The 19,922-nt window shown below is 42.7% G+C and overlaps 1 protein-coding gene and 1 non-coding gene across 2 annotated transcripts; both read left to right on the forward strand.

Annotated features, from left to right (window-relative positions):
* The first annotated feature begins 3,417 nt into the window (after positions 1 to 3,417).
* Positions 3,418 to 19,573, forward strand: ano8a (anoctamin 8a). The gene is made up of 18 exons (XM_053438952.1): positions 3,418 to 3,652; positions 6,625 to 6,735; positions 8,326 to 8,458; positions 9,520 to 9,658; positions 9,828 to 9,924; positions 10,535 to 10,651; positions 10,806 to 10,933; positions 11,392 to 11,553; positions 12,848 to 13,000; positions 13,250 to 13,376; positions 14,079 to 14,134; positions 14,233 to 14,307; positions 14,922 to 15,419; positions 15,753 to 15,923; positions 16,009 to 16,200; positions 16,290 to 16,421; positions 16,719 to 16,829; positions 18,258 to 19,573. The coding sequence occupies exons 1-18, from the start codon at positions 3,460 to 3,462 to the stop codon at positions 18,906 to 18,908; spliced, it is 3,246 nt and encodes a 1,081-aa protein (XP_053294927.1). The 5' UTR covers positions 3,418 to 3,459; the 3' UTR covers positions 18,909 to 19,573.
* Positions 11,932 to 12,004, forward strand: trnak-cuu (transfer RNA lysine (anticodon CUU)). The gene has a single exon. It is a non-coding gene; the product is annotated as a tRNA-Lys (tRNA).
* Positions 19,574 to 19,922: the final 349 nt, after the last annotated feature.

A 19,922-nucleotide genomic window follows, 5' to 3' on the forward strand; every position in this document is an offset into this window, starting at 1 on the left:
TGAGTAAATCCTGGAAACAGCTGGGAGGCAAAATATCCCCCAGCTCTGGGCGTCCTTTTGTTTTCATAGTCCTTGAGCGCTACCCTGACCTTCACCTTGACCTCTTTGAGTGATGGAAAGGAAAACATTGGTCTATTCGATTGTTTCCAAGAGGATGGGTTTGACTTTGTAACCTTAAGCTACAGCATATCCTCAGATTTATGGACAAATCTTTTCCTGTGGTTACTGTAATACCACAAACAGATTGGCATCAATCAAAGTGAAGCTCTAATGTTTGCAAGCATTATGTTGCATGTGAAGAAAAGTTTCAACAAAACTCAACAATACAATTTATTTACTGAATATAATTACCTTAACAAAAATTACAATACAAACCTTAATTGGAACCGTAAAATATGTATGTGACTCTAAAGCTGAGTTCACAACAGTTTGTAGTCAGCTGCACACTTGTGACTAATGCTGCATTCCAGACAACTCGGATGTTGGAATTTTCCAACCTCCCACCTGAAAATGTGAAGTCGAACACCACTCAAAGTCGGAGTTTGGACTTGTGAGCTGGATAAAACGATCTATCCGGACTTCACGGAGAAACAGATGTCTGACATCACACATCAATCGCGACACTCATAAAGACATAGATACTGTAGCGCTGAGGCCCGTCTACCCTCTGTCGGACTCTATGTTTCCTTGTTTGTGACAGTGCATGTGTGCGTGTTCTCTCCATCTTATGTATTGTAATGTGTTTCCAAGTATAAAAGTTCCGTAAAGTAAATGTACAATGTACAATGATGAGTCGTTTTCCCTCCTCTGCTTTGTTTAAGTATGAACGGAGGCTGCACTGGTCACAGTTGAACCATCTCATCCCGAGCCAGATAAACATCAGCTTCTCACGGTCAGCCATGTTTGTTTACATGTGATTGCATGCCATCAACTTGCATTGGAATGCTTGGAAGTCAGAATATCAAACATCCGAGTTGTCCGGGACACAGCATTAAACACACAACTTATTCACCAGATTCAACAGACTCTCTAGTTCTTCAATTTCTAAACCAGCATGTGTGGGGATAACATTAAATTGATAATATGTTGATATTTAGTTTGGACCTACGAGTCTACAGCCATGCTGTCGGCTCTAAGGCATCACATGCTGCACTTTATGAGCCATATATAGGCATAGCAATATCTCACACTATGTGAAAACATCAGTAGCTAACATGCTCACAGTATTATTTTGTTATCCATTGGTCTGTCTGTGTTCTATACAAAACTAGAAACAAGATCTTTATTAAGAAACAAATGAATATTTCCTCCAAAGTCATTTAGTGTCCGTCTTGGGCTGAGCTGCTGTGAGCCCAGACTAGCATTGTTTATCTATCCCATTGATTATCCATCACACTCTGTCAACCTTAACTGGGGCTACACCACAGGCAATCGAGAGAAGATTCCTGGTCGTCAATTGTGCCAAGCAAGAGTAACTGAGCCAGAGCCACTGCAGTCATTGGGGTTTGAGCCCTTAAATCCACTGAGAGACACATCAGTCGTTGAACAAAGCTCTTGAAGAAGTGTGTTACAGCTACATGTTGTCAACATTAAGGGAAGATACTTGTAATGCAAAGGCATAGAATTTTCCCAGAAGGTTACACAGATTTTGATTTCTCCATTTCCAATCATATTTCAATAATACATATTGAGACTCTAATTGACTGGAAACCTGGAGGGTAAGCAAACCTGAGGATCCACTTCAGCCTTTGAAAAAATACAAAAAAAGGAATAAACCCTGCTAATGTTTTGATTTAAGCGTTTATGTTATAATTGAGTGATTTCAGGTACACTTTTCCTTTATGTAGCAGCAGCCGGGACGTTCCATGGTGGCTTCACGCCTTAAGCAGTCAGCTGCCTCCATCTAGTGGCCATGGTAGTGTATTTCTCTAGTGGAATTGGAGGGAAATTGATCTGAAAACATAATTCTTTCAGGTTTGAAGGGTTCAGAGAGTTACAAGTTAATCACTCTATATAATGTATAAAGAAATAAGTCTACAATATTTCTCACAGCGGTTTTAAGGATGCAGTTATGGAAAATCTGACGAGTCAGGTTCATCAGTTTGTTGGCTAAATTTGATTTCATTATCGTTCAAGTGCTGACTGATATATGCAAAATATCTATAACTCTTTGTTTTGAGTAAATCTGAAAGTGCAAGTGAGCAACACTATCTAGGACCTATGACAATAGCCCTAAAATACTCTTCAACCAGTCATCAACCAAGACAGGTTTACTTTTGAAATCATCTTTGTTGCAGCCAGTCAGTAGGTTGATACCACCTAGGTCTGTATGTGACATTAAAAAGAAGGCAGGTTAGCTTGGCTTAGGGCTAAGAGCATTAATGTGGCTCACTCAGAATGAAATGAGCCAACCAGCATTTCCAAATCTTAGGCAACCAATTAACATATCAAGTTTATTTAATCTAAACAGGTGTGAAGGCAGTTTGTGGTTTCATGAGGTGTTTGCGATGAACTTTTTCATAGCTGGATGGAGTGAGCCGCAATTAACTACTTCTCTGGCATCCTCACTTGACATTTGCATGTAAGTGAGCCGGCCTAAGAGGCGTTTGGGAGACAGATAATGTTACTTTTAAACAAAGCCAAGCTAGCCTGGTAACATTATCCAGCAAATACTGTCTAACCTTGTTTGTTCTGTTAAGGAACTTGGAGGCAATCAATGAACACAAAGGGTGGAAGTGGGTGGTCAACAAATGTTTGCCCAGGAGCCAGATCCTATCTGGAGAATGCAGCCATCAAGTCTGACACAGTCAATCACTTGACATGAAAAGCATTATGAACTTTAGGATATGCGAGACATCTATCGTGTGCTTTTGAATTCAGGCTGTTCTTGCAATGATATCCTCCATAAGAACCAAAGATATTTCAAAACAAATGTTTCTAACAGTGTCCTGTTGGTGTCAAATAGAAAATTCAATACAGTTTTATTTATATTGTGCCAATTCCCAAAATGCATTATCTCAGGGCACTTAACAATATAATAGAGAATCCCAAAAGTTGAAAAAAAAACTCACATGGGAAGAAACCTCTCGAAGCAGACTCCATGTGCCTCGACCGGTTGGGCAAGCATGAGTGAAAAAGCGGGAGATAAGCGAGGGAGATGAGTATCTATCTAAATATTTGTTATGAAACATTATAGATGCACCTTCAGCTCCGCATGTAAACAGATCTGCAGCCTGTAGCGCGGTGTTTCCCCCTAAACTCTGTCGTCACTACTCAGTCACGACTGGTGCGCGTAGCGTGAAGATGCCATGATCATGTTCAACCCCCTCCTCCTCCTCCTCCTCCTCCTCCTCCTCCTCTTCCTCTGTCACACACGCTACAGGCTTTTCCCTCTCACATGCACTAAGTGTTGTCTTTTTCTGGTAGCCCCTTCGCCAGCGGGAGTGTTTGCATAGCACCATGCAGGCTGCGGGCTCGGGAGCAGCTGATACCGACGCTGCTGTGACCAGTAGCAGCACAGACGTCGACGGCACAGACGGGGCAGAGGAGAGGATGGAGAGGACGGTGCCAAGCGAGCAGCAGCAGCAGCAGCAGCACAGGACCAACAACACCCAGCAGCAGCAGATGTCCTTAAGCCCGTCCGGTGTGCTCGGTGGGTACCTCAGACAAAAACGATGCAAACAGTCGGTGTCCTGCGTGTGGAATCCGAGTGTGTTTGTGTGAGCGTGTTTATGTGCGTGTTAATGTGCACGCTGCCTGTGCTCCTGTGCATAAGCAACATGGTGCATTCGCTGATAAATTAACACACTCCACTGGCTGGAGGCAGGGAGGATCGGCGGTGCTGGGTGGTGTCGGTGCGTCTTTCCTTGACCCGCTTCTTATTGTGCGCAGTCGGGCTGAGGCAGGCCCGTGAACCGTCGGTCGGTCCGGTCGGTCTCTGTGGTCCACAGGTGCATGCAGCGGGTATGTTTTTACGCAGCGGACGTGCACGTCCCGGCGGGCTGTGGCACATTGTAGTTTGAGAAGAGTCAACACTATGATGCAGGCTCCGATGTCAGTCCTAGTCGAAGGTTGGTGGAAACTTGAGGGTTTAAGAGGAGACTCGTCTCGTTGGTGAGTAAGCAAAATACATGTTATGGTTATTTCTGGAATTACAATATGAGGGATATAAGGCATCACTGTGCATTGCAACCCTTTTTATTGGCTTCACCATGCCATGGTCCTGGGCCTGTGCCACTCTGGGCCAGGGGTGGATCTAGGTTTTTCTTAAATCAGGGGCCATCATTTACACAGAGGGGCCATTTATATGACCAACATCCATGCACAACTCCTGATTCAGTACGGTGCACATTAGTTTCATTCCTTATTTTTACTGTTAGCGCTCAAGCTTTTAGCAAAGTCCACACATCCTTGGATATATTTTGAAATTTATTTATTGTACAAGGACAATGTGCTCTTCAAAAAGAGGTTAGACTTATCTCTTTCAAAGAAAAATACTTCTGAAACGGCTAGGTGCAATTAAGGGGACAATACGATTTCAGCTGGGGCACGTCCCCCCCTGGTGCCCCCCCTGGAGACAGGGAGGCCCAGTGGTTTTAGCAGTTTTATCTGATTTTACTTTACCCGGTGCATAGTGTAAAGTGTACAGGGATCCCAGAGTGTGGGTTGTTCTGGTTGAGAGAAGAGAGTCAGGTATTAGTGGGGCCTTCTGCATGTGACCATATAACCGTTATACTCTTAAGCATGAACAGTGTCACTGCATTGCACTTTGCTGTTGCTTTATTTTGCATCTAATCTTCAAGCCAACAAAAAGCTATTGAAAATAAATATAAAAATCTATCTAACCTATGCTTTGAGTTATGAATTACAATTTTGCTGATGGCCACATCCGCTTGGTCTGTTAGGGTAACAGATTTTAACTACACGTATATTCTCAAGATGTAAATGTGTGTGTGTGTGTGTGTGTGTGTGTGTGTGTGTGTGTGTGTGTGTGTGTGTGTGTACAAATGGATGAATTTACACAAAATTTGGTGGGATATCAACATATTGGAGCTGATTTGTCAAAGGCCAGAGGTCAAGGTCAACAAAATACGGTTTCCCTACATATCATATGTAAAATAATAGCTGAAACAGAGAGACAATGTAAAGCTACATTAATCAGTCAATGATGTCATGTAGAAGTGACAAAAGTCAGGATCTTTGTGCATAGTTTGTTAATAGTTACATCATCCTGGTGTCCTCATGACATCACTAAGAAGTCAGAAAATTAAATCATATAGTCATTATAGTGATTAACCATTAACTTTTGCAAAACACATCATCCAGCAGATGAAAAAAAAACTGCCTGAATATCTATATGTAAGCCTCTGCCAATAATGTTATTGTTATGTTTATTTATAAGAAATTGTATGTTTTTTTTGCATGGCTTCCCTCTCAACTGTTAAACAAAAGTAAAATATAGAGAAAATACAGTATATATATACAGTTCTGCAACGTCAACCGGCACCCAGGCATTGAATGTTCTCATCAGACATGATAATGTGGCTCTAAGTAGATACAGAGCTGCAGCCTGGCAGAGAGATGAACATGTCAGATGGAGCTACGTGTCCTGAGTATCCAGCCTCAATGAGCTATTATGTCAGTGACAGTCAGAGGGTCCATCAGTCTGAAGAGCCGGCAAGTTGAAGAGAAAAGGCCCCTCGGTGTCAGTAATTTGGCTTGAATTGCCTCATTGTTTCATACACATATGCACACAGTTCAATCAACAGAACCGCTCAGTGACTTCCATTTCCAATAATATCTCTGGAAAAACACTCCTTCATCAGCAGTGCAGCTCTCCTCCATGATAACAAGATCACGACCCTGTTTTTCCTGTTTTTCTTTCATGTATTACAGTTCATCAAGTGTTCCTTACAGTCACTGTGTTGGTGTGCACGTGTTAAACGTAATTCTGTAGAACGTGGAGATGACCGCAGCGGTGAGGAGGGAGGAGACGTGGTGGTGGAAGCTGTTGTGATAATACAGTCACTGTTCACTGCAGGATCTGATCACAGTAATGAGAGAGAGCCTGATGCTACGATTCAGTGAACAGTGAGGAGGTCGCTCGGCCACTGTGGCCTGTGTGCCTGCACGAGTGTGGGTTTGACTGCAGAATAAGAACCAACATGTGAAAGGAGAAGAAGAAAAAAAATGATGATTTCACATTTTAAACTGCTGCTTCTTGAGTTTTTTCCACAATCAGGGGTTTTGGTGACAGACTTGAAAAGCTGGTTTGTCTTTGTCTATGAACACAAGAGCCAGTTTCCAGATCCTCCATCTGTTTGCTGCACATAGCGTTTATTTGCGCAGAGTCATATGACCCAGTGCTGCACAGTCAACCTTCACGCTGTCTTGATAAATGCTCTGGACATTTCTGTCTTCTTGTCTCTGCGACCGGAGCAGAAAACAAGGGCAGAAAATATGGTGAAGCAGTAACATCAGTGATGCAAAGAATAACCTGTCACCAGATGAGGAATTGTCACCATCTGCCTGTTCCCCTTTCTCTCTCACACACACACTGTCCTCTTCATTTATTCTCTGTAATCACTTTCAACATTATTAATCCCAGTTTTCTCCTCCTTTCAGACAAACTGTTTGGTAAGCGCCTCCTCCAGGCCAGACACTACATCATGTCTCGGAGGTCCTGGCTGAAGATGGTGCCAACCGAAAACTGTGATATCCTGATGGCATTCCCAGGTACGGTCAGCTCCGCTCATCCTTCCTGGTCGCCCTCTTCGCCCGGTGATGAATCAATCACCACCAAGAAGATGCTGCATCCTCATTAAATGTATTTAGAGGGTATCCATTTACAGTACTATCTATTAGGGATCTTTTAAGGAAGCTGCCATTGTGGGTATGGTATGTGAACGGGAAGCATTTAGCCGCAGTTTGAGTCCGACAAACTTCAATCACATTTGGAATAGTCATGGCCAGAAAGTCTGCGGTTTGATACCCCCTCCTCCAGTCTGCATGGCTAATAAATCTAGAAAAATACTACAAGAAGGGAGAGCGGGGTAATGTGAGACATCGGGTAATGTGAGACACCCCCTGTATCTAGGCAATGGAACACATTTGTGGTCATGTGACCCTTAAGTTTTCAAGCCCCTCCCATTCCCCCCTTGCCATGAAGGAGAAAAATGTGTTTTTTGCATGTAAAAGTACATTTTCTTGCTTTGAACTTAATCCACTGTTGTGTCAAAACAAATTGAATCAGGTAGAAAAACTTATATCATACATGTTGGTGAACTTCCAACATATAAAACCATGTGATTGATGCTAGCTTAAGATTAGCCTGAATTGCTAGGAGATGTTGTTTTTTCTAAGACGGTGGCTGTGGGGTAAAGTGGGACAAATGCTGTGGGGTAAAGTGGGACACTGTCTCACTTTACCCCACCATGAAGCACAAGTTAAGTTTAGTCTTAAACAGATTTTAGTGTAATATTACATTATATATGTTTTATTTTTAATGTCATAATCATTTTTGAAAAGCCATCATGTCAAGAAACTATACACCAGGAAGACAGCTTGGGGCCAAACACCCCTCGCAGAGATGGAGAGTGCAGCCGCTGAGGTCATGCAAGGAAAGAAGTCCTTAAGAAACCATGATATCAAATGGAGACGTGATTAAATAGGTTTGTAGTGAACACAATGAGGATATAATTCACCAAAGCTCGTTGGGTGTGGGTTTGGAACCCTGCGAGGTCACAGGACTCTCTTTGTGTCGTTCTGTCACTCGCTCCTTCAAAGAGCTGTGGCAGACCCATGGTGAAGGCAGCAGTTAAAACAGAGGTTGCGATGATGCCATTTTGTCTGTATTTAAGTGGATTGGCCGTTTACTGTCACCACCCTCCTGCTGATGCTGCTTGGCCTTTTGGTGGTGAGCAGTGGTTTGGTTCAGCCTCTTTGTGCAGTAAACAAATCCGTTACTGCCTTTGACAAACATGCGAGGACCAAAAGCAAATGTTGGAGTGTGAGTTCGTCTCAGGTGTGCTATCAAACTTAGCATAGATTTTAAATCTATGCTTCATTGCTGCTAAAACCCTTATCTTGATGATGTTTTCCTACACTTGACATCTATTGCACGTCTGTCCGTCCTGGGAGAGGGATCCCTCACATGTGGCTCTCTCTGAGGTTTCTACGTAATTTTACCCTGTTAAAAGGGTTTTTAGTAGTTTTTCATTCCTCTTGCTGAGGGTTAAGGACAGAGGATGTCTATGAGACAAATTGTGAGTTGTGAATATGGGCTATACAAATAAAATTTGATTGATTAAACAAATCTCCCCCCAGATACGATCGATGACCACACACTGCTGTGGCTCCTGAACCAGATCCGTGTTGGAATCCCTCAAATCAGCATTCAGATTCGACAACATAAACACACCCAGGCCCACGCCTTCTTCATCACCACAACGTTTGAGAAGTAAGACTCTGAATGTGTGTGTACATGTTTGTCCGTCTGTTTGCATGCACACGTGGGCCCGTTTCTGTCTGAGCTGTTTTAAATGAGAACAACCTGATTCGTACTTTTCCAAACAGCTGATGAGTTCTTGGTTTAGTAACATTTCTCCATTATTTAACTGCATATACACAGGATCCTGCAACATGTTAAGGCAACACTAGCAGCAACAAGTACCTTGCCTGCTCATATTCCTGTATGGTTTAAGTGTGTTTATAAAACCATTTAAAATCCCATACTAAAAAAAGATTCTTAAAAACATTTAGTCTCATTTTAGCAGCAACTGGCAACTATAACCTTGTTGTCCAATTGTCTAAAGCACTAATTCTCCCCGCCCTTTGTTAGTTTGTTAGCAGGTTTACGCAAAAAGTACTGGACACAAACTTAGTGGAAGGTTGAGGCATGCGTCAGAAGAACCTGTGGATTTTCGGTTTGGATCCCAAATAGGGCTCAGATCCAGGAATTATTGTCACTGTCTTTAAGAAAGTGAGATGGGGCGTTGATCATCATTTCCCATCACTTAATATTTCGTAGATCTTGATTTGTGAAACAAAAACTAATAAAATCCAGATCTAGTCAATTTAAATGTGGCTTCACAAGGAGACATTCGGTCAAGTTATCATCGCAGCACTTGTGTTGTCCTCATCACGTCTAGTCCAGATGTAACTGGATCTGAGGAGGTTTCCGAGTGAGACATTATCGTGACTCACTGGGATCATGAATTAAACTTTGAATCTATTAAGATTAAAACTGAACAGCAAAGATAGGCAACAGCGGGAGTGAGTACACTTAGTGCCTCTAATGTTGTGCATTTCGGATGATGCACTTATTTGCCTTCTTGCGGAGAGAAATCACACAAAGTCCTTTCTGTTTCGCTGTCGTACTTATTGCAGTATATATTGTGTGTGACAGTATGTTGTTGTTATATGCCCCTAATGCTCTTAATTTATCCAGCATGTGCGGCCCGGCCTCTGCACGGAGTTAGTGCTCCATCAGCTTTAATCCTGCTGTTCATTTACCCTCAGCTTACTGCGCGGTGCCGAGCAGATGGGCATGTACAAGGCGGTCAAACCTCAGTTTGGTGGCGGGATGCGGCGCTTCTCCTGTGAGGAGGACAACATCTACGAGAACATCGAGAGCGAGCTGTGCTTCTTTACCTCACAGGTTAGACGACCGAACTCTGGCCCGTGTGAGTCAGTATAGCTGTGAATATTCCTGATATTAAATAACAGGGGTTACTCATTTTTATATTCAAAAAATAGTAATAGTCTCTTTATCAATTGAAACACATCATTCCTTATTTTTCCCTCCCTCTTTCTGTCACTGTGCTCAGGAGCGTCAGAGCATCATCAAGTATTGGCTGGATAACCTGCGAGCCAAACAGGGGGAGGTCCTTCACAACATTCACTTCCTGGAGGGACAGCCAATCAGTATGCTCCTGGTTATTATGAGGGAACTTTTTCTTGCTGTTCTATGTCTCTTTTTCTTCTTGCTCTAATTTCTAAAACCTTTAATCCTTAATGTGGCCTTTGATATAGCATCGTTACCATGTGCAGTGGATTCCACTTGCGGTGTTTGAAACAGTGATTACAGTGTTTTTACCATAGACTGGAAATAAAGATGGGCAGTAGTGATCGGGGGATCGAGCCGTGGTGTCGAGGTCCTAACGATTAAATGCGCTCAATCAATCCCGAGTCTGTCTCAGCTGTCAATCATATTTCAGCCCATTTATTTATCATTAAATAACATAATGCAAAATTATCAGCATTTGAAGAAACACAGGTGTGATAAAAGTGACCTAAAATGATAAAAAGCAAATGTACTGGATGTGTACTTTGACCTTTTTGGTCCACGTCTCATCCACTAACATGGAGGTTTATGACCTGTACTGCAGCCACTCTCCAGGTGGTGATCTAAACGCTTTGGCTTCACTTTTTATATTTAGTCTATGGTTTTTACCAAGAATCCCTTTAACAAGACGTGGTGATGAGCGGCCTTTGTTTAAAATATGTTTTTTTTAAGTAAACCCTTTATTTCCAGTTCCAGAGCTCGTAGCTCGGGGGGTGATCCATCAAATGTTTCCTCTCCACGAACAGAGGATCCTCAACCAGCTGATGACGTCTTGGGTCCAGGCCGTATGTGAAAGACAGCCGCTGGGTAGGAAGTATCAGTTTTGAAGAAAATCAAACTGTAGACAGCAGGTCTGAGTTATGCAGTCACATTAACTGACACTTATCTGTTTGTCATGCAAATTATCCTATTCTCGCCAGAGCCCCAGTGTTACCTAATTACAATGTCCTCTTCCCTGTAGATGATATCTGTGACTACTTTGGAGTGAAGATCGGGATGTATTTTGCTTGGCTGGGCTTCTACACCAACTCCATGCTGTACCCTGCTGTCATCGGCTTCCTGCTCTGGATACTAGCAGAGGCCGACCAGGTACCTGAAAGTTCTAAACGCCTTTTTCAGACATGTCCTGCAGAGGATCTCTGGAGATTTGGGATCGGACTTTTCTCTGCAGTTTGCCTTTCACACATGCACAATGCAGCGGGGGGGGTTCTCTGCTCAGATGCGTTCACAACAGCAAAAATCCTCTGGCAGAGGTAGTAAGTAAAGACTTAATTCTGCTGCGGAGATCACATGATTTATTTTCAGCATGTCGACGCCGGCGTCAGCTCGTATCACCACAAACTCTCTTGACATCTTTTTCTGTGTCTTCTACATGTGTGGCAAGGCTTTTTCATCCTGAGATATTAGTTATTTCATTTATGCTTCCTTCCTGAGTTAGAAACGTCATCAGCTCTGCCTGTTTTCTCATATGTCATGTTTCCTTTTGCTTCTTAAAACTGAAAACCTTGACATGGAATTAATCGTTGATTCTCTCATGTTCTGCACAGACCAGTCAGGATATCTGCTGCGTGGTATTCGCCCTCTTCAACGTTGTCTGGGCCACGTTGTTTCTGGAGCGCTGGAAGAGGCGGGAGGCCGAGCTGGCCTACAGGTGGGGCACTCTGGACACCCCCACCGAGTCCTTGGAGGAGCCCAGGCCACAGTTCAGGGTGAGGATTGTTGCCTGAGCGGAAAATGCCGAGTTACCAGTGTGGTATAGTTGTGTGAAAACAGTGAAAACCTAAATCTCCATGAGTCAGTCACACTCACGTCATATCAGGCTGTAGTTTACGGCTGTTTCTGAGAACTTGCGCAACTCTGCAGATACCATATTAGGAAACAATACCAGGAAGTGTTTCAAGTTTCAAGTTTCAAGGAAGAGTGGTGTTTTTCATGCCCCGCGTGGCCTCGGAAGAGGGAGCGGGGGTGGGGCCTGTGGGAACTGTGACATGTTGAGTGCAGTGAATGGGATGGGGGGTTGGTAACGAGGGGAGTGGGCTCTGGGTAGGCCTGTTGCTTTATAGAGGAATGCAGGGTGCTGGAAGTAAGCCCGGCTAGCTCAGTCGGTAGAGCATGAGACTCTTAATCTCAGGGTCGTGGGTTCGAGCCCCACGTTGGGCTATCAATCTTTTTACCTAAGGATGAAGGAACTTCCAGTAGTGGCCGAACAGTTAATGGGATAGTTTTCACATTTCCAACAGTCCCTGAATGCACCACATCAGAAGATATCAGTGGACCTTTAGGATTAATACTTGGTGTAAATGACGCCGTTTCGAGTCGAATTTGAATGTCGGGCTTCCTGACACTCGTAGGAAACCTCAGGATCAGAAAGAAGGCATGTTAATTAAATTTTTCTGTTGTCTCTTTACGTCTGAATCTTTGGTCACCATCCACTTCAATTGTATTGGATTCTGCTGCAACGCTGTTTACCCCTGAAACTCCAAAAGTGTTTTGTGCACTCAAACACTTAACCTACCCATCCCTCTATCGCCATAGTGGAGAGTAGATAATGAGTGAATTTTCATTTTTGGGTGAACTATCCCTTTAAGAAGATTTAGACTAAAAACACTATGTGGCATTTACCAGAGCCTGATCACAGATGTTAGAGAGTTGTAGAGCAACTTTGATCTAGTTATACTGTAAATTAGTGCTTTATTGTACTGTGTCTGTTTTATTTGTTTCCACAATAAACTAGCTCAACAGTAGTTAATCGAAAATATGCATTTATTATAATCCGTTCTGTTGTTTTTGTGTAATCTTACAACCAAACCAACCGAAAAACAAGTGGACAGGAGTGAAAACTTAACATCCTTGCTGGCGATTATCAAGCAAACATTCATTAGGCACATTCTTATGCACAAACGTTTTCAGTCAATGTTCCACTGAGTATGATTGCAAAGATCAAAACAAAGGTCTCTAACACTCTCTTTTTTGTTTTGTCCTCTGTTGCTGCCGTCTCTGCAGGGCGTGAAGCGCTGCAGCCCCGTAACCGGCTGTGAGGAGTTCTACTATCCGCCCTGGAAGAGAGCCCTGTTCAGGTGGCTGGTCAGCCTGCCCATCTGCCTCCTCTGCCTCTGTTTCGTCTTCATCGCCATGCTCCTCTGCCTGGAACTGCAGGTCCGAACAGATAACACAGCCAGAAATCACTGGTTACAAACAAATGTAGTTGATGTATCCTATTGATGATAAATGAGGATAATACTGCACGTCTCAATTTTGTTTCTTAGGTGCATTCAATTAAAATGTTGCATCATACCATAGATTAATTTCAGTCAGAAGACATTTTCCAACACAGATTAGCAACAAATAAATGGGACTCTATTAGATACGTATCATGCTAATTGATCATGTTGATTGACCTTGCAGGAAGTGGTGATGGAGATTCAGGAGCTACCTAGTATTACAAGATTCATTCCTAAGATACTTCTGGCCATCACTGTATCCATATGTGATGAGGTGTATAAGAAGATCGCCTATTGGCTCAATGACATGGGTGAGAAGCACAACTTTTACTCTCTGGGCAAATTATTTTCTCTGTCACAGACAATGTAATTGAGGAAATTACTCTATAATAAATTGTATTTAAATGTAATGTAGGCATGATTTGTAATTTAGTCCAGGTACCTTCATGGGGTTTTTATATTTATAATGATACAGATCACAAAATAGCTCTATGGGGCAATTAAAGGTTAAACAGGAAGGAAGAGCATTTCCAATAGAGCCTGAATGATTTACTAATACAAATTTGGCCAATATGAGCCTTTCACATACATTTTGGTATTGGTATTTATATTTATTGATATGAAAACTTTTATTTTTCAGAATAAACAATGCCGCAATATGTGAATTTTTTTTATTTTTTCATTTAGTTATTTTCCTGGTTATTCCTCTTCATGTTGTGTAGGTTTGGTTGTATTTGATCTTTCATTTATAGTATTAATAATAAAGTTAATGGTTTAACTGTAAAATATAAAACTTCAATTACATTTCTTTGTAGTAAGGGACTCATTAACGACTTCTTAGGAATCATTGCCATTTTTTATAAATATATATATTGGGCGAAATATTGGTAAAAGCAAAAAAAAATCCTACCTAATATCACTATCAGTGCCCAAAAATCTATATCGGTCAGGCTCTACTTTCTGCTGTGATTCATCTGGACATGGAGTAATGTGTCTCTTCTTTCTCCACCCAGAGAACTACAGACTTCAGAGTGCCTACGAGAATAATCTCATCATCAAGATGGTTTTTGTGAGTCCTGCTTTAGTTTGACGCTGGAATAGAGATGATCCATTCTGATTGACCGATAAGCGTTTGACTTCCTGCAATATTTTCTGTTTGTTTTACAGTTTGAATTCATCAATTCTTACCTTAGCCTTTTTTACATCGGATTCTACCTCAAGGACATGGAGCGGCTGAAAGAGGTACCAACAACTGTACAAGGTTCAGTGTGTAAGATTTTGTTGAAAGGGATCTATTGGCTATAATAAAAATAATCCTAGTGATGTTTTCACTATTTTTTTTCATCTAAATTGTACAAATTGTTTTCTTCTTTCCCCTAGAATAGGCCCTTTATAACTAAAAACTCTATATTAACATCAGGAGCGGGTCCTCTCTAAGGAGGCCGCCATGTTTTTTACAAACTGGACAAACTAAACACCTTTTGAGTTTTTATGACAACTGAAGGATACCACAGGTTCTCCTTCATGTTTGGAAGGGGGGAGGGGTATTCAGCTGCAACATGAAACTTCACCACTAGATGTCACTAAATTGTACACACTGAACCTTTAACACCATCTCAAGCAATACGATATAACATGGAAAGGTCATATGTAGTTTATTTCATAATATGCTTCTTGGCTTTTGAATAAATGCTCAGTCTTCTTCTACTGTGGGTAGTAAACATAATAACTCCATTATGAAGTGTCCTCAAAATTATGAAGCTGAACAAAAAAGGAAGCATGTTTAATTACAGCTGTGTCTCTCTGCCAACACTTTCGAAAATGAGCATGTGTTTTACTTTTTGCATTTCTTACAGATGCTCGCCACCCTGCTGATCTTTCGCCAGTTCCTGCAGAACATCAAAGAGGTCCTCCAGCCATATCTCTATGAGCAGAACAAGCTGGGTGTCTTCACCCCGAAGGTGCTCTGGGAGCTGATCCAAGCCATCACGCTCAAATACGGCCGACTGGCTCTTGGGAAGGCTCAAGCCTCAATGACAGCATACTCCTTCCTGGGTCCCAAAGGGCTGTCGGTCAGTCCCAGCGCTAACGGTAACCCAGAGCCGAAGAGAAGAGGGGACCTGAAAGCCGGATTCAGGCTGACAGAAGAAGAGTGGGACATGAATGACAGTGCTCTGAAACAACGTAAAGTCAGTTTCACGGAGAAGGTTGACTACCAGGACGTCACAGCGGAGATGCAGGCGCGGGACCGCAGCTCCCTGGAGGACAGTCCCACAATGGTAGAGGAAGGGATGGAACGATCGAGTATTTTTGACAGTTGTGACGAGGACAGTGATTGTGAGCTGCTGTCTCAGGTATGTTGTCTTCTTATTAGAATGTATCATCCCACACTGCAGCTTTATGCTATTCAGTCTAAATTTGTTCAACAATCCTTGCCTGCCTCATTATGTTTGAATAATCTCCACACAGATGAATGTGTTTCATGTAGTTATATGTATTAAAGGAATGGTTGGTACTTAGTTTCTGAAAAAAGTGTAGCTTCAAGTGACAATCTCTCTGAAAGCACACCTCAACTTCTCACCAATAGATGAGAGACTATCCACTGCAAATCCGATGTTTCACCGTCTCACCAGAGAAAGTATTTTATAGACTAATTTTAACATTTACATGTTGGTTTGCTTCTGCAGGATACGAAGGAGAACGCCACTGTGCCCTCTCCGAATGACAACCTTTGCCATAGAAGGAAGAATGTAGCTGAAGAGAAAGAGGACAATAAGTCGTGGATCGATCCTCCAGAGGAAACCAAAACTGTGACTCTGACCCAGGCTGAGATTGAGAGCTGTATGCAGACGTATGAGGTGGGACTATGATCCAGTCAGAGAAATTACCATTTGACTAATAAAGCCAAAGTTCATCAAAATTCACGATGTTTGTATCCGGCAGGACACGCTTCAGGACTACCAGGAGATGTTCATTCAGTTTGGTTATGTGGTGCTCTTCTCCTCTGCGTTTCCCCTGGCAGCCATGTGCGCTCTCATCAATAACATCATCGAGATCCGCAGTGACGGCCTAAAACTCTGTTCCGGCCTTCAGAGGCCATTTGGCCAGAGAGTGGAGAACATTGGACAGTGGCAGGTCAGTGTGTCTTGTTTCGGAGGATGTGAGATAAACCGTCTGATGACGGAGCCTGTTAATGTTTCTGTGTCTCTTTCTCTCAACACCAGACTGCTATGGAGGCTATGGGCTTGATAGCCATCATAGTTAACTGTTACCTGATTGGTCAGTGTGGGCAGCTGCAGCGTCTGTTCCCCTGGCTGAGTCCTGAGATGACCATCATCTCCATTGTCTTACTGGAGGTACTGCATGCTCTGTAGTTTCGAAGTTTAAGAAAAGGCTGTTTTATTCCCAAAATTATGATTTAAAAAAAACAAATGTGCATGGCCTGCTAATTTTTGTTGTTTTGATTTAATACAAATATTTTTAATTTTATCAGTCAGATTCATTAATGAACAACAAACCTCGTAAGAGTTTGTGGTGTGTGTATGAGATTAGATGTTTTTTCTGTAGAGGAAAAATACAGAATGGGAAACGTGATTGTGTCTTTATGTAACCGTGTGTTGAGTCTGTCCCTCTGTGGTCTTGGTGGTTTACAGCACTTTGCAATCCTCCTAAAGTACGTCATCCATGTTGCCATCCCTGATATCCCTGGCTGGGTAGCAGAAGAGATGGCCAAGCTAGAGTACCGACGAAGGGAAGCTTTCAAGGTATAGTCGTGTCATAGCTTGAAAGACCTTCGGTCAACTTTACGCCTGCTGTATATATGTATTATATTTACCTCCTTGTGTCCTCTGGTCTGTTTGTGTGCATCGTCCAAAGATGTACACTAGAGCAATTCTTTTTTGACTCTCCATGAGAAAAAAGTGATTGTCTGCATAGTGTTGTATCACATCAGTGGCCCTCTGCTGAAGAAAATCATATTTTAGAACATTGGGACTTTTACATGAAAAAGACAGATTTTGAGCTAAACAGCCCAGATTTGTGATGTCACAAACTTAAGCAACCAATACTGTAGACATGTGGGTTGGGCTCAGTACCTGGAAAAAGCTCCTCGGCTGCAGGTGGCGCTGTGAGGGTGGCGAACAGGGCCATATTAGCATATTCATAGATCCAAGTCAGGAAATGCGTAGCGTTACATTTAAGTCATTTTAAAGCCATTACGGGATATTTTGTTTTTTATTTTTAATGTGTAACTCAAAGAAGAGTTTTAGGTTGTTAAATAAGCTACGGGAGGGGGACTTTAAAAATCTAAGTGTGTTAAGCATGTGTTCCATTCTAACTTTGCTAGAGTAATGGCTGAAAAAAGGTTGCTGCACCAAGCATGGGTAGTAAAGGGGTTGTATTTATTTACTTAGATATAGGGTTAGTAATAAGTTTCTGAAACACTTTTTATCTTATTTGTTGCAATCCGCTTTACGTCCTGAAAGCCATAGCTCTGATGAGGGGTGAGTCCACCGGGGGGATCTCCTGCTGTGTTCTCACATCGAATTCTCCAGGTGGAGAAAGTCTGAAGATAATCCAGAGGCTCTCAATCTGACATTTGTATTCACACATGCACCCCCTCCCTAAAAAAGTGCAAAGAATCTCCAATGTTAAGTGATGTCTGAAAGCAGCTTCACAGTCCCTTTTAGGTGCAGATTACTATAATAACACCAGGTATGAAATGAGAGACCTTTTCTGCAGAGGAAATGGTTTCACTTTGCACAGAAGCCAGACCTAAGTCTAATAGGCCAAGTGCGTGTGGGTTGTGCACCAACCTTTGTAGGGAAACTTTAGTGTTTTTGAAAATGCGCCCAGAATAAAACAGCAAACTCACTGAGCCACTGACGTCAAAATGACTGTGTTGTTCTAAAACGATGTAAGATTCTTGTTTTGCACTTGTTGACGTGTAAAAGACAGAGTCTGCAGTTAACAGTTAGGACCAAATGTCAGCATTTTTAGTGTGAACAACAACCAAACAGCTTTCTGGTGTGAACTCTGACTTCTACTCCAGCTGTGTGCTCTGTTCACCACACATGTATTCATGCTTTTCTTTATCTCCCTCATCGTTCTCTATTTCAAGGTGTCTTTCTTACTATAACCCTTTCTATCTCCTCCTCCGTATCTTCTGTTTAACGTGCCCTCCCCCCTTTTAGAAACATGAGCTGCAGGCCCAGCAACACTTCCAACAGCAGCTCAGACGCCGGCGTGAGGAGGAGGATCTTCAGCGCCAGGCCGAGCTGCAGGCAGAGGCCCGTCAGGAGAGCGAGTATCACAAGGCCGAAAGCCAGCACCAGCATCACCACGACAAATCGTCGGGGGGCAAGTCGGGGGACAAGCCCAAGAGACCCAGCTCTCTGCTGGGAAACAACAACGTGATGAAGCTGAAACAAATCATCCCTCTCCAGGGGAAGTTCTCCTCTGGCACCTCACGCTCACCGGCTCAGTCCCCGACAGGAGGTGAGGCCAAGCTGCCTGGATTTCTGAAGTTCCTGAAGTCGCCCGAGATGAAAAAGGAGCCAGCGGTGGTAGCAGGAGCAGCACCAGGCTCAACAGTCACCTCTTCAGTTCTCCCTGGTGGCCAGGAGAGGTCACAGTCCCCCAACAGGACATTCAGTCCTGGGAAGCTGTTCAGTTTCAGCAAATCGGAGGGTACCATTGTGTGTGCCAACGGGACACAACCAGCGACTCAGCCCAACAAGTATGACTTAAACACGTCGCTGGAGGAACTAGCCTCTAACGAGTCCGATAAAGGAGAATCAATCAGACAACAGACTGATTTAGAAAACTCTGGCTCGAAAAGCTAATGAACTTTCAGCCGTGCCAATGTAACATTACTAACCGAGAGCAATGTACAAATGTTCAGGCGACATTCACGGTACTGTAGGAGAACATATCACTCACACGGACCACATGTAAAGTCAGTGAGCGTTAGATTTCCCGTCTGGATGCAACTTACTCCGCACAAAGTACAACACTAACACTTGATTATCTAGCTTCCACATTAACTATGTACAGTAAGTGTTTGAATGGAGGATTGAGAAACCTCTTGACGTACAGCTGAAATACTGCATGACTGCCTGGTTTTCCAACAGCGCCAGAACAGATGATGTTGCTGTCTAGGATCTTTTTAAAAATCTAAATCGAAACATATAAAGAACTTTATCGTCGATGACCTCGTTTTGTCAGAAGGACACGAACAGCAGCTTCCCATTCCACGTCCGTCTCCTTCCGATGCCTGTGTTTGAATGCATGTTACGTCATGTGCATGTCCACCATGTGTTTTTGAGTTGTGCACTTTCAAAGCCATTCTATTCCTCCGCAATAGGTCCGATTATATTCACTGTGACCACGAAAAAATATTCTATTTTTCTTAACTTTGATTTTCTATGAATTATTTTACTACATAAATTAGCGAATGTACTTCTAAGATGCAAAACAAATCTCACTTGAATAAACGTCCATCAAATGACGATGTATCAGCTGATTTTGTTCATAAACACCACTGGATGATAGAGCGTGTTACTGGGTTGATTTGTTGCTGGGTTTACTGAATGTGAATTTCATTGGAGAATTGTAACCTATGAAATCAAACTCCTTTGGTTTGAAACCGACTCCTATGGAGATAATTATGGCTCCGTGCCAACAACATTCAGTCGCGAGAGGAATTCTGTTTTTAGGTTGTCTGTCTGCCCCATGTTTTCACTCCGAAGGAATTTCTTCAAATTGGTGCAACTGTTCACACTCGACTCACGGATGAACTGTTGGATAGTGGTGCTCAAAGGTCAAGGTGACATTCTTGCGGTGGTGATAATCTGGAG

This window comes from Pleuronectes platessa, chromosome 13, assembly GCF_947347685.1.
Source record: "Pleuronectes platessa chromosome 13, fPlePla1.1, whole genome shotgun sequence".
In the NCBI taxonomy this organism is placed as follows: Eukaryota; Metazoa; Chordata; class Actinopteri; order Pleuronectiformes; family Pleuronectidae; genus Pleuronectes; species Pleuronectes platessa.